Genomic DNA, 14,296 nt, shown 5'->3' on the forward strand with positions numbered 1-14,296 from the left:
TGTTTAACCCTTTCACAACTTAGCTATTTTCCAATTTTTTTTGTTTTCCTTTCCTTCTTCATAACGTTTTAATTTTTCTATCCTCATAGCCATATGAGGGCTTATTTTTGGCAGGACAAGTTGTACATTTAAATAGCATCATACATTTTATCAGGTGATGCAAAAAAATTCCAAGTGCATTGAAATTTCAAATCAAAGAATGCAATTCCACAACTTATTTTTTTTTTTATTTACCATCTTCACTACACAGTAAAACTTACCCAGCAATATGGTTTCCCAGGTCAGTAGAAGTACACAAATACCAAACATGTATAGTTTTTTTTACTTCAGTGGGGAAAAAATTCACTTTTGTTGCCATTTTCCGAGATATTTTAATTTTTTTGGCTCTTGGGTGGGTGATGGCTTATTTTTTGCTCCCAGAGCTGCCATTTTTACTGGTATCATTTTGGCATAGATACAATGTTTTGATTCCCTCTGCCTCTGAGGCAGTGACTGGTGTTACATGTAGGGGTCGCTGTATGTTCCCCCCAGGATGTGCAAGTATTGAGGCCATGAGAGTGCACTGCAGTCACAGGCGTAGCTGTGGTTGCAATGCAGACTAAAGCAAGTATAGGTCTTGGACATGCTAGTTGTCCAAGGCATGTTTAGGGAAAATCTACTCTGGGTTTTGGTGTTTTGAAACAGACTGCAGATGGTAGTATTAGAGTTCATTTCGTTCCTGGCCCAGGTTTTCCATGTGGCCCAAGGCCACAGGTTGCTAGTTAACAACCCAGCAGTATAGGGTTTGAGTGGGTCGGGTTCACTTTCAGTCTGGTGTCTGCTAGATGACAGAGCAGTCGGCTCTGCGGTGCTCCATCTATCTGAGGCAACACAGACAAGTGTAGCCAGATTAGTCAGGGCAGCTCAGTAGCCTGGCACCCACAGCATACACAGTGCTGCAGTCGCCCACGGTAACTGGTCTTAGAGGTGCATGGTTGTTGTGAATTTACTTTTTGGCTCCCTCTAGTGGCTACTAGTGATTTGACTCTGGGTTTGTCAGTCATTCCTTTTATGCTCACCTGGGTCGTTAGGTCAGGGGTTTTGCTATATAAGCTCCCTGGACCTTCAGTTCAATGCCTGGCAACGTTGATATCAGAGCTATTCTGTAGTGCTCTTGTCTACTGATCCTGGTTCCTGCGTGATTAAGCTAAGTCTGCTTTTTTGCTTTTTGCAATTCGTTATTGTTTGCATTTTTTGTCCAGCTTGTATATTATCTGTATCCTTACCTTGCTGGAAGCTCTAGGGCGGCTGGTGTTCTCCCCCCGGGCCGTTAGACGGTTCGGGGGTTCTTGAATCTCCAGCGTGGATTTTTGATAGGGTTTTTGTTGACCATATAAGTTATCTTACTATATTCTGCTATTAGTAAGTGGGCCTCTCTGTGCTAAACCTAGTTCATCTCTGTGTTTGTCATTTCCTCTTACCTCACCATTATTATTTGTGGGGGGCTTGTATCCTACTTTTGGGGTCCTTTCTCTGGAGGCAAGAGAGGTCTTTGTTTTCCTCTTCTAGGGGTAGTTAGCTCTCCGGCTGGCGCGAGACATCTAGCGACCAACGTAGGCATGTTCCCCGGCTACTTCTAGGGTTGGCGTTAGGAGTAGATATATGGTCAACCCAGTTACCACTGCCCTATGAGCTGGATTTTTGTACTTTGCAGACTTGCTGATATCTCTGAGACCCTCGCCATTGGGGTCATAACAGTTTGCCAGGCCAGTACTAAATGTTAAATGCATTGCAGAAGTGGGATTATAAGAAAGAAAGTTCTGAGTTTTTTTTTCTCTCTCTCATTTTTTTTTTTTCTTTTCCCCTTTACCTTTGAGTGGCTTGTGATTGCTGCAGACATGAATGTCCAGACCTTGATTACAAGTGTGGACCAGCTTGCTGCTCGTGTGCAGGGCATACAAGATTATGTTACCATAAATCCTATGTCAGAACCTAAGATACCGATTCCTGAACTGTTTTCCGGAGATCGATTTAAGTTTAGAAATTTCAGGAATAATTGTAAATTGTTTTTGTCCCTGAGACCCTGTTCCTCTGGAGACTCCGCTCAGCAAGTGAAAATTGTTATTTCTTTTTTACGGGGCGACCCTCAGGATTGGGCTTTCTCGCTGGCGCCAGGAGATCCGGCATTGGCTGATATTGATGCGTTTTTTCTGGCGCTCGGTTTGCTTTATGAGGAACCCAATCTTGAGATTCAGGCAGAAAAAGCCTTGCTGGCTATGTCTCAGGGCCAGGACGAGGCTGAGGTGTATTGCCAAAAATTTCGGAAATGGTCCGTGCTGACCCAGTGGAACGAGTGTGCATTGGCTGCAAATTTTAGAAATGGCCTTTCTGAAGCCATTAAGAATGTGATGGTGGGTTTTCCCATTCCCACAGGTCTGAATGATTCCATGGCCCTGGCGATTCAAATTGACCGGCGGTTGCGGGAGCGCAAAACCGCAAATTCCCTCATGGTGTTATCTGAACAGGCACCTGATTTAATGCAATGTGATAGAATCCTGACTAGAAATGAGCGGAAAATTCATAGACGCCAGAATGGCTTGTGTTACTACTGTGGTGATTCTGCACATGTTATCTCAGCATGCTCTAAGCGTCTTACTAAGGTTGTTAGTCCTGTCGCCATTGGTAATTTGCAACCTAAGTTCATTCTATCTGTAACTTTGATTTGCTCACTGTCATCGTATCCTGTCGTGGCGTTTGTAGATTCAGGTGCTGCCCTGAGTCTTATGGATCTGTCATTTGCCAAGCGTTGCGGTTTTGTTCTTGAGCCATTAGAAAATCCTATCCCTCTTAGGGGTATTGACGCTACGCCATTGGCAGAAAATAAGCCGCAGTTTTGGACACAGGTTACCATGTGCATGACTCCTGAACATCGGGAGGTGATACGTTTTCTTGTTCTGCATAAGATGCATGATTTGGTTGTTTTGGGGTTGCCATGGTTACAGACCCATAATCCAGTCTTGGACTGGAAGGCAATGTCAGTGTCAAGTTGGGGCTGTCATGGAATTCATGGAGATTCCCTGCCCGTGTCTATTGCTACTTCTACGCCTTCGGAAGTTCCGGCGTATTTGTCTGATTATCAGGATGTCTTCAGCGAGTCTAGGTCAAGTGCATTGCCTCCTCATAGGGAATGTGACTGTGCAATAGATTTGATTCCAGGCAGTAAGTTTCCTAAGGGAAGACTGTTTAATCTGTCGGTACCTGAACATACCGCGATGCGTTCATATATCAAGGAATCTCTGGAGAAGGGGCATATCCGTCCTTCTTCTTCCCCTCTTGGTGCGGGATTCTTTTTTGTGGCTAAAAAGGACGGATCTTTGAGGCCTTGTATTGACTATCGGCTTTTGAATAAGATCACTGTCAAATTTCAGTATCCTTTGCCGTTGTTGTCAGACTTGTTTGCCCGGATTAAAGGTGCCAAGTGGTTCACCAAGATAGACCTTCGTGGTGCGTACAACCTTGTGCGCATTAAGCAAGGAGATGAATGGAAAACCGCATTCAATACGCCCGAAGGTCATTTTGAGTACTTGGTGATGCCATTTGGGCTCTCTAATGCACCTTCAGTTTTTCAGTCCTTTATGCATGACATTTTCCGGAAGTATCTGGATAAATTTTTGATAGTTTATCTGGATGATATTCTGTTTTTTTCTGATGATTGGGATTCGCATGTGGAACAGGTCAGGATGGTTTTCAAGATTTTGCGTGAAAATTCTTTGTTTGTTAAAGGTTCAAAGTGTCTCTTTGGTGTACAGAAGGTTCCCTTTTTAGGGTTCATTTTTTCCCCTTCTGCTGTGGAGATGGACCCAGTCAAGGTTCGAGCTATTCATGATTGGACTCAACCCTCGTCAGTTAAGAGTCTTCAGAAGTTCTTGGGTTTTGCTAACTTCTACCGTCGTTTTATCGCTAATTTTTCTAGCGTTGTTAAACCGTTGACGGATATGACCCAGAAAGGCTCTGATGTGGCTAACTGGGCTCCTGCTGCCGTGGAGGCTTTCCAGGAGTTGAAGCGCCGGTTTACTTCAGCGCCTGTTTTGTGCCAGCCTGATGTCTCACTTCCCTTTCAGGTTGAAGTGGATGCTTCGGAGATTGGGGCAGGGGCCGTTTTGTCGCAGAGAGGCCCTGGTTGCTCTACTATGAGACCTTGTGCCTTTTTCTCTAGGAAGTTTTCGCCGGCAGAGCGAAATTATGATGTGGGCAATCGGGAGTTGTTGGCCATGAAGTGGGCATTTGAGGAGTGGCGTCATTGGCTCGAGGGTGCTAAGCATCGTGTGGTGGTCTTGACTGATCACAAAAATCTGATGTACCTCGAGTCTGCTAAACGCCTGAATCCTAGACAGGCCCGCTGGTCATTGTTTTTCTCCCGTTTTGACTTTGTGGTTTCGTATTTACCAGGTTCTAAGAATGTGAAGGCCGATGCTCTGTCTAGGAGCTTTGTGCCTGATGCTCCTGGAGTCGCTGAACCTGTGGGTATTCTTAAGGAAGGAGTTATCCTGTCAGCTATTTCTCTAGATCTGCGACGTGTGTTGCAGAGATTTCAGGCTGGTAGGCCTGACTCTTGTCCACCTGACAGATTGTTTGTGCCTGCTAAATGGACCAGCAGAGTCATTTCCGAGGTTCATTCCTCAGTGTTGGCAGGGCACCCGGGAATTTTTGGCACCAGAGATCTGGTGGCCAGGTCCTTTTGGTGGCCTTCCTTGTCAAGAGATGTGCGGTCATTTGTGCAGTCCTGTGGTACTTGTGCTCGAGCTAAGCCTTGCTGTTCTCGTGCCAGCGGGTTGCTCTTGCCCTTGCCTGTCCCGAAGAGACCTTGGACACACATCTCTATGGATTTCATTTCGGATCTTCCGGTGTCTCAGGGCATGTCTGTCATCTGGGTGATATGTGATCGTTTCTCCAAGATGGTCCATCTGGTTCCTTTGCCCAAACTGCCTTCCTCTTCTGATCTGGTTCCTGTGTTCTTCCAGAACGTGGTTCGTTTGCACGGCATTCCTGAGAATATTGTGTCGGACAGAAGATCCCAGTTTGTTTCCAGGTTCTGGCGATCCTTTTGTGGTAGGATGGGCATAGATTTGTCGTTTTCGTCCGCTTTTCATCCACAGACTAACGGACAAACGGAACGAACTAATCAGACTCTGGAGGCGTATTTGAGGTGTTTTGTCTCTTCTGATCAGGATGATTGGGTGACCTTCTTGCCGTTGGCTGAATTTGCCCTTAATAATCGGGCTAGTTCTGCCACCTTGGTTTCGCCATTTTTCTGCAACTCTGGTTTCCACCCTCGTTTTTCCTCGGGACATGTGGAGCCTTCTGACTGTCCTGGGGTGGATTCTGTGGTGGATAGGTTGCAGCGGATCTGGAATCATGTGGTGGACAACTTGAAGTTGTCACAGGAGAAGGCTCAGCGTTTTGCCAACCGCCGCCGCGGTGTGGGTCCCCGACTTCGTGTTGGGGATTTGGTATGGCTGTCTTCTCGATTTGTTCCTATGAAGGTCTCCTCTCCCAAATTTAAGCCTCGATTCATTGGTCCTTACAAGATATTGGAGATCCTTAATCCTGTATCCTTTCGCCTGGATCTTCCGGTGTCGTTTGCCATTCACAACGTATTTCATAGGTCCTTGTTGCGGCGGTACGTTGTGCCTGTGGTTCCTTCTGCTGAGCCTCCTGCTCCGGTGTTGGTTGAGGGCGAGTTGGAGTACGTGGTGGAGAAGATCTTAGATTCTCGTCTCTCCAGGCGGAGGCTTCAGTACCTGGTCAAGTGGAAGGGCTATTGTCAGGAGGATAATTCCTGGGTGGTCGCCTCTGATGTGCATGCGGCCGATTTAGTTCGTGCCTTTCACGCCGCTCATCCTGATCGCCCTGGTGGTCTTGGTGAGGGTTCGGTGACCCCTCACTAAGGGGGGGGTACTGTTGTGAATTTACTTTTTGGCTCCCTCTAGTGGCTACTAGTGATTTGACTCTGGGTTTGTCAGTCATTCCTTTTATGCTCACCTGGGTCGTTAGGTCAGGGGTTTTGCTATATAAGCTCCCTGGACCTTCAGTTCAATGCCTGGCAACGTTGATATCAGAGCTATTCTGTAGTGCTCTTGTCTACTGATCCTGGTTCCTGCGTGATTAAGCTAAGTCTGCTTTTTTGCTTTTTGCAATTCGTTATTGTTTGCATTTTTTGTCCAGCTTGTATATTATCTGTATCCTTACCTTGCTGGAAGCTCTAGGGCGGCTGGTGTTCTCCCCCCGGGCCGTTAGACGGTTCGGGGGTTCTTGAATCTCCAGCGTGGATTTTTGATAGGGTTTTTGTTGACCATATAAGTTATCTTACTATATTCTGCTATTAGTAAGTGGGCCTCTCTGTGCTAAACCTAGTTCATCTCTGTGTTTGTCATTTCCTCTTACCTCACCGTTATTATTTGTGGGGGGCTTGTATCCTACTTTTGGGGTCCTTTCTCTGGAGGCAAGAGAGGTCTTTGTTTTCCTCTTCTAGGGGTAGTTAGCTCTCCGGCTGGCGCGAGACATCTAGCGACCAACGTAGGCATGTTCCCCGGCTACTTCTAGGGTTGGCGTTAGGAGTAGATATATGGTCAACCCAGTTACCACTGCCCTATGAGCTGGATTTTTGTACTTTGCAGACTTGCTGATATCTCTGAGACCCTCGCCATTGGGGTCATAACAATGGTCTTGTGCCCAGTGGTGAACCAGAGGTAGACTGTCCTGTGCCAGAAGGAGGACTGACATGTTTAGTGACAGTAAACTGGAGGATATGGTTCCCGGCTGCGATCCTGAGGTTATCATGTACTGTGTAATGCTATGAGTAGCACATTAACATGATGGTGCAGTCGCCCACGGCAACTGGTCTCAAGAGGAGGACTGGCACGTTTAGTGACTGTAAGCTGAAGGATATTGTGTACTGTGTAAAGCTGTGAGTAGCACAATAACATGCCGTGCAGTTGCCCATGACAACCAGTAAAAGGAGGACTGACATGTTTAGTGACTGTAATCCAGAGGATATGTTATCCGGCTGAGATCCAGAAGATATGGTATGCTGTGTTTTTTCTGAGTTGAACATTAAAGAGATGTTTTGCTTTGAAATTTGCTTGGTCGTTGCCTCATCACTGCATAAGTGTGCTACCACAGCATTACACCTCTTATTGAATTTAGTGCAATGTTGCAGTGACCAAAAAATTTAATTCTGGTGTTTTGATTTTTTTTCTTTGCACCATTTACTGATCAGATTAATTTATTTTATATTTTGATAGCTCCAACTTTTATGAAAGTGGCGATAGCAAATTTGTGCATTTTTTGTTTTACATTGATTTATTTTTAATGGGGTAGTTTGAACTTTTACATTTTTTTATATTGTTTTAAACTTTTACCTTTTTAATGCATTTGACAGTCCCCTTATTGAACTTGAAGCTGCAATCATCTGATCTTGTGTGCGATGAATATCACTGTATAAGTACTGCTATGTAGAACAAAATTCACCATCTCTTATGAACGCCAGCTGAACAATGGCTTTCACAGGAGGGGTCTTAAGCAGACCGATGGCTGTCCTGGCAACCCATCAGCACCAGCGATCACATCACAGGGCCGATGGGAGCATGGAATGAAGCGCTCTCTATCTGTGTGAGTTAATGTTGCTGTCAGAGATTGACACTGGAATTTAACAAGTTAACAGACGCAGGTGAAGCTTCACTCCACCTGTTGCTGATAAAGGCACATGATTAGTGAAGATCGAATAGTGAAATATTCAGATTAGTGAAAATCGATACAATTAATTTCTACCGAATAAAGTGGTAAAGTGGTTATGAGACTGTAAGGTGAATCAAAGTGCTTTGAAATAGTAAAGAGGTGAAAAAGGTCAGAAGTGTGGGCACTGTACATGTACAGCTGAGTGACCGCGGTGGATAAATAGCAGAATATGTGGATGTATATTGTGTATATTGAGGGTAAAAGAGGAAGCTGTACACCAGTACCCACACTAGGTGAAATACAATGGTATGCAAAATGCCATTGTGTGAAAATGTCAAAAAATACAGAGTGAATAGCAAGGGAACGTGCTGATATTGTGTAATATCCAAGAAGCATAATTTCTTATTGCGTAGATTGACATGCTAAGCATGCCGAGATGAGGAGATTTAAATCCGCAATGCTCCTCTGGGAAATATGCAAATTTCCTCTTCAGAGAGGAAGAAGATTTTTGTCCCTGCTAATTTGACACGTAAGCTTATATCTATCCACATTGCGCCAGTCGCACAACTGCTAGATAAAAATACACTATTTTTTAATCCAATAGGAAATTATGATTTTTTTTTCAATCGTCTTGCTGACACACTACAAATGTGTAAGGCCGTGTCACTGGTATGTGTGATGACAGTTTTCACATGTACAGGAAACACTGACACACATAGACCCATTCTCTGTGCACATGTCAGTGTTTTTCCATGGACCGTGCGTCTGTGTGCACCACACATAGACGTGTGTGTATTTTTCTTCCAACACGGATGGCAAAATGTCCAGCACACAGAGAACATACATTTGTGTCATCCGTGTGACACGCATCGGCACTAGGGAAGAAGCACTAGCGTAAGCGCTGTTACCCGGTGCCCGGTGCTGAAGACGGCTCTCATCATTCTCCCCTGCTCTGCCGGCAATCAGTATGAGCAGAGGAGACTGGTGAGTTACATTAAAGTCTGAACAATGACAGCAGGTGGGGGCTTTTAGGATTATTACTCTGATCATCTTACATTTGCTGCCGCTAATAACAGTGACAACATGAGCGGATGATCGGGCTATTCCTCCCCCACCACCTGCACTATAAGTAAATAAATGAATAAAAAAAGAGACATGGGTTCCCCCCTATTTTCTTTAATCAACATGACAAAACTCACAGCTGGGGGCTACCACCCTCAGCCGTCAGCTTCATCAAGTTTGGTTATCAAAAATAGAGGGGTCCCCATGCTGCTTTTTTAATTATTTAAATAAATAATGTAAAAAATGGCGTGGGGTCCCCCCCATTTTTGACAACCAGCCTTGTTAAAGCTCACAGCTGGGGCTGTTATTCTCAGACTAATTAGGGGCCATTGATATAGGCCCCCTCAGTCTAAAAACAGCAGCCTGCAGCTGCATATCTAGTAGATATGCCATTTCTAGTGCTTTGCCCGGTCTTCCTTCTTGACCTGTAGCGGTAGCAAGTGGGGTGATATTTGTGGGATTGATGTCACCTTTGTATTGTCTGGTGACATCAAGCCCAAGGCTTGATTTGCAAAAATTTCTAATCTGTTTTCTTCAGACTAGATAGGGTGCAGAGTGTACATTATTGAGAAAAAAAATGAACTTTTTCAATTTACCAAATGGCTGCAATTTAAAGGGATCTGAATACTTTCCGAACCCACTGAATATATATATATATATATATATATATATATACATATATATATATATATATATATATATATATATATATATATATATATATATATACGTATATACAGTACAGACCAAAAGTTTGGACACACCTTCTCATTTAAATATTTTTCTGTATTTTCATGACTATGAAAATTGTAAATTCACACTGAAGGCATCAAAGCTATATATTAACACATGTGAAATTATATAATTAACAAAAAAGTGTGAAACAACTGAAAAATATGTCTTATATTCTAAGTTCTTCAAAATAGCCACATTTTGCTTTGATGACTGCTTTGCACACTCTTGGCATTCTCTTGATGAGCTTCAACAGGTAGTCACCGGGAATGGTTTTAACTTCACAGGTGTGCCCTGTCAGGTTTAATAAGTGGGATTTCTTGCCTTATAAATGGGGTTGGGACCATCAGTTGTGTTGTGCAGAAGTGTGGTGGATACACAGCTGATAGTCCTACTGAATAGACTGTTAGAATTTGTATTATGGCAAGAAAAAGGCAGCTAAGTAAAGAAAAACGAGTGGCCATCATTACTTCAAGAAATGAAGGTCAGTCCAAAAACTTTGAAAGTGTCCCCAAGTGCAGTTGCAAAAACCATCAAGCGCTGAAAAGAAACTGGCTCACACGAGGACCGCACCAGGAAAGGAAAACTAGGAGTCACCTCTGCTTCTGAGGATAAGTTTGTCCGAGTCACCAGCCTCAGAAATCACAGGTTAACAGCAGCTCAGATTAGAGACCAGGTCAATGCCACACAGAGTGCTAGCAGCAGACACATCTCTACAACAACTGTTTAGAGGAGACTTTGTGCAGCAGGCCTTCATGGTAAAATAGCTGCTAGGAAACCACTGCTAAGGACAGGCAACAAGCAGAAGAAACTTGTTTGGACTAAAGAACAAAAGGAATGGACATTAGACCAGTGGAAATCTGTGCTTTGGTCTGATGAGTCCAAATTTGAGATTTTTGGTTCCAATCACCATGTCTTTGTGTGACACAGAAAAGGTGAACAGATTGCCTCTACATGCCTAGTTCCCACCGTGAAGCATGGAGGAGGAGGTGTGATGTTGTGGGGTGCTTTGCTGGTGACACTGTTGGGGATTTATTCAAAATTGAAGGCATACTGAACCAGCATGGCTACCACAGCATATTGCAACGGCATGCTATGTTTGCATTTAGTTGGACCATCATTTATTTTTCAACAGGGCAATGACCCCAAACACACCTCCAGGCTGTGTAAGGGCTATTTGACCAATAAGGAGAGTGATGGGGTGCTACGCCAGATGACCTGGCCTCCTCAATCACCAGACCTGAACCCAATTGAGATGGTTTAGGGTGAGCTAAACTGCAGAGTGAAGGCAAAAGAGCCAACAAGTGCTAAGCATCTCTGGGAACTCCTTCAAGATTGTTGGAAGACCATTCCCGGTGACGACCTCTTGAAGCTCATCAAGAGAATGCCAAGAGTGTGCAAAGCAGTCATCAAAGCAAAAGGTGGCTACTTTGAAGAACCTAGAATATAAGACATAATTTCAGTTGTTTCACACTTTTTTGTTAAGTATATAGTTCCACATTAATTTAAAACGTTAATTCATAGTTTTGATGCCTTCTGTGTGAATTTTCAATTTTCATAGTCATGAAAATACAGAAACATCTTTAAATGAGAAGGTGTGTCCAAACTTTTGGTCTGTACTGTATATATACACTCACTGGCCACTTTATTAGGTACACCATGCTAGTAACGGGTTGGACCCCCTTTTGCCTTCAGAACTGCCTCAATTCTTCGTGGCATAGATTCAACAAGGTGCTGGAAGCATTCCTCAGAGATTTTGGTCCATATTGACATGATGGCATCACACAGTTGCCGCAGATTTGTCGGCTGCACATCCCAAAGATGCTCCATACAAGGCAGGATGGATCCATGCTTTCATGTTGTTTACGCCAAATTCTGACCCTACCATCTGAATGTCGCAGCAGAAATCGAGACTCATCAGACCAAGCAACGTTTTTCCAATCTTCTACTGTCCAATTTCGATGAGCTTGTACAAATTGTAGCCTCAGTTTCCTGTTCTTAGCTGAAAGGAGTGGTACCCGGTGTGGTCTTCTGCTGCTGTAGCCCATCTGCCTCAAAGTTCGATGCACTGTGCGTTCAGAGATGCTCTTAGGCCTACCTTGGTTGTAACGGGTGGCGATTTGAGTCACTGTTGCCTTTCTATCAGCTCGAACCAGTCTGCCCATTCTCCTCTGACCTCTGGCATCAACAAGGCATTTCCGCCCACAGAACTGCCGCTCACTGGATTTTTTTTCTTTTTCGGACCATTCTCTGTAAACCCTAGAGATGGTTGTGCGTGAAAATCCCAGTAGATCAGCAGTTTCTGAAATACTCAGACCAGCCCTTCTGGCACCAACAACCATGCCACGTTCAAAGGCACTCAAATCACCTTTCTTCCCCATACTGATGCTCGGTTTGAACTGCAGGAGATTGTCTTGACCATGTCTACATGCCTAAATGCACTGAGTTGCCGCCATTTGATTGGCTGATTAGAAATTAAGTGTTAACAAGAAGTTGGACAGGTGTACCTAATAAAGTGGCCAGTGAGTGTATATATATATATATATATATATATTCAAGCCAAAAAATACAGGCAAAGTATATGGAGAAAGTCTACAATAAACAAACCCTTCTAAATATTTACTATCTTCATCATGTGGCTTATTATATTCCCATTCCTTCCAGGCAGCAGAATCACAAACAGGATTAAAAAAAATCAAATTACTGACTGTTACCTCGTGCATTGTCAGATATGGTCTCTTCACATCTAGAATGTGCAGATTTCCAATGATTGGTAGCGGTCGAGGTCCGGGGGGCAAATTATAAGCATTTTTTTTCCGTCCAAAGAAGAACAGGACAAAAAAAAGACATAAAATAATAGACAGAACCAATGTGATGGGATCAGATGGGATCATAATGCCAGGAAGGATTTCTGTAGGAAGACAAAGAGAAGCATATAAATGTGCAAATATCTATAAACATTATCTTATCTATATTTATATAATGCATGTTTTTTTCTCTTTCTTTCTTTCTTTCTTTCTTTCTTTCTTTCTTTCTTTCTTTCTTTCTTTCTTTCTTTCTTTCTTTCTTTCAGAATATCTATAAATCTATCCTACCGTACCTAAAATCCTTCTGTATTCTCAGTATTATTTTTCGATCCCTCAGCATTTATGCTTACATTGTTAATGAAATGTCCCCGACTGATCCTGCTCTTCTGTGTGATTTTGCAGTTCTGATTCACATTATGTAACACTGAAAATGTAATGTGATATTTACAATCCGCCCAGATATTCGGGCCAAGAAATATTTTTCTTTAAGATTTGCTGTGCTATGGAGCAAAGTTTTCCCATAACAGAGTTCAGCTACAAATTAAATCTAACTGACTGGAGGACCCAACATGTCCATGAATAGCACAGACCAGTTTTGCTGGATATACACATGTGGTAGCTGTCGGCTGATCGTAGGCTCAGCAGATTGCTATTCTCCATACACATGAAGGCTCGGCATAACCAAAGAGGAGGGAGGAATCAGTTGCTGTCAGAAACCACAGCTGTTAGACACATCCAGGAAAGACGGATCTCCAAAGAATACAAAGAGGGCAGCGTGTTAAAGTTCAAATTGCTGGATCCTTCTCTTCCCCCAAATTATCTGTTTAATGGGATTCTGGAGGCCTTCAGTGATGGTCAGTCAATCCCACCCATAATGGAGTGTTTAGCTGACTTTAATCTAATGTGTATGCAGGCCTTTACAGCTGGGAGGCTTTATAATTGAGCACTATGTAATCTTCTAAAGGCCCCGTCTCACATAGCGATTTACCAACGATCACGACCAGCGATACGACCTGGCCGTGATCGTTGGTAAGTCGTTGTGTGGTCGCTGGGGAGCTGTCACACAGACAGCTCTCTCCAGCGACCAACGATCAGGGGAACGACTTCGACATCATTGAAACTGTCTTCAACAATGCCGAAGTCCCCCTGCAGCACCCGGGTAACCAGGGTAAACATCGGGTTACTAAGCGCAGGGCCGCGCTTAGTAACCCGATGTTTACCCTGGTTACCAAAAAAACAAACAGTACATACTCACCATCTGATGTCCGTCAGGTCCCTTGCCATCTGCTTCCTGCTCTGACAGTGCCGCCGTACAGTGAGAGCAGAGCGCAGCGGTGATGTCACTGCTGTGCTGTGCTCTCACTGTACGGCCGGCAGACAGTCAGAGCAGGAAGCAGACGGCAAGGGACCTGACGGACATCAGATGGTGAGTATGTACTGTTTTTTTTTTTTACATTTACGCTGGTAACCAGGGTAAGCATCGGGTTACAAAGCGCGGCCCTGCGCTTAGTAACCCGATGTTTACCCTGGTTACCAGTGAAGACATCGCTGGATCGGTGTCACACACACCGATTCAGCGATGTCAGCGGGACCTCAACGACCAAAAAAAGGTCCAGGCCATTCCGACACGACCAGCGATCTCACAGCAGGGGCCTGGTCGCTGGTACGTGTCACACATAGCGAGATCGCTACTGAGGTCGCTGTTGCGTCACAAAACTTGTGACTCAGCAGCGATCTCGCTAGCGATCTCGCTATGTGTGACTGGGCCTTTAGAAGTAACACTGCTGGAAAAAGCCGAAGACTGCCGAGTTGAGAGAATACCTGTGGAAGTTAATGAGCGGCCCCGGAAGCAGATGCAGCAGGGACACAGCAGGATGGGAGGACGCATCGCTGGACAGGTAAGTATAATTCTAATTTTATTATTAATTTCCTGCTTTTTTAACAGCTCCCCCCGTCCCGTCCCATATCTGTAAAGTCCG

The 14,296-nt window shown here is 44.2% G+C and overlaps 1 protein-coding gene across 2 annotated transcripts in view; it reads right to left on the reverse strand.

The window, feature by feature from the left end:
• Window positions 1-12,850, reverse strand: part of LOC143808681 (cytochrome P450 2K1-like) — a 170,553-nt gene extending 157,703 nt beyond the window's left edge. The window contains exons 1-2 of one of the 2 annotated variants that reach the window (XM_077291588.1): window positions 12,611-12,850; window positions 12,225-12,421 (exon numbers count right to left, since the gene is read on the reverse strand). In XM_077291588.1, coding sequence (XP_077147703.1) covers window positions 12,225-12,404 — 180 coding nt within the window. In that variant the 5' untranslated portion in view covers window positions 12,405-12,421; window positions 12,611-12,850. The remainder of the gene's footprint in view (window positions 1-12,224; window positions 12,422-12,610) is intronic. The other variant, XM_077291587.1, reaches the window with a different exon arrangement.
• Between the last annotated feature and the right edge of the window lie 1,446 nt (window positions 12,851-14,296).

The sequence above is a fragment of the Ranitomeya variabilis genome, chromosome 2, assembly GCF_051348905.1.
Source record: "Ranitomeya variabilis isolate aRanVar5 chromosome 2, aRanVar5.hap1, whole genome shotgun sequence".
In the NCBI taxonomy this organism is placed as follows: Eukaryota; Metazoa; Chordata; class Amphibia; order Anura; family Dendrobatidae; genus Ranitomeya; species Ranitomeya variabilis.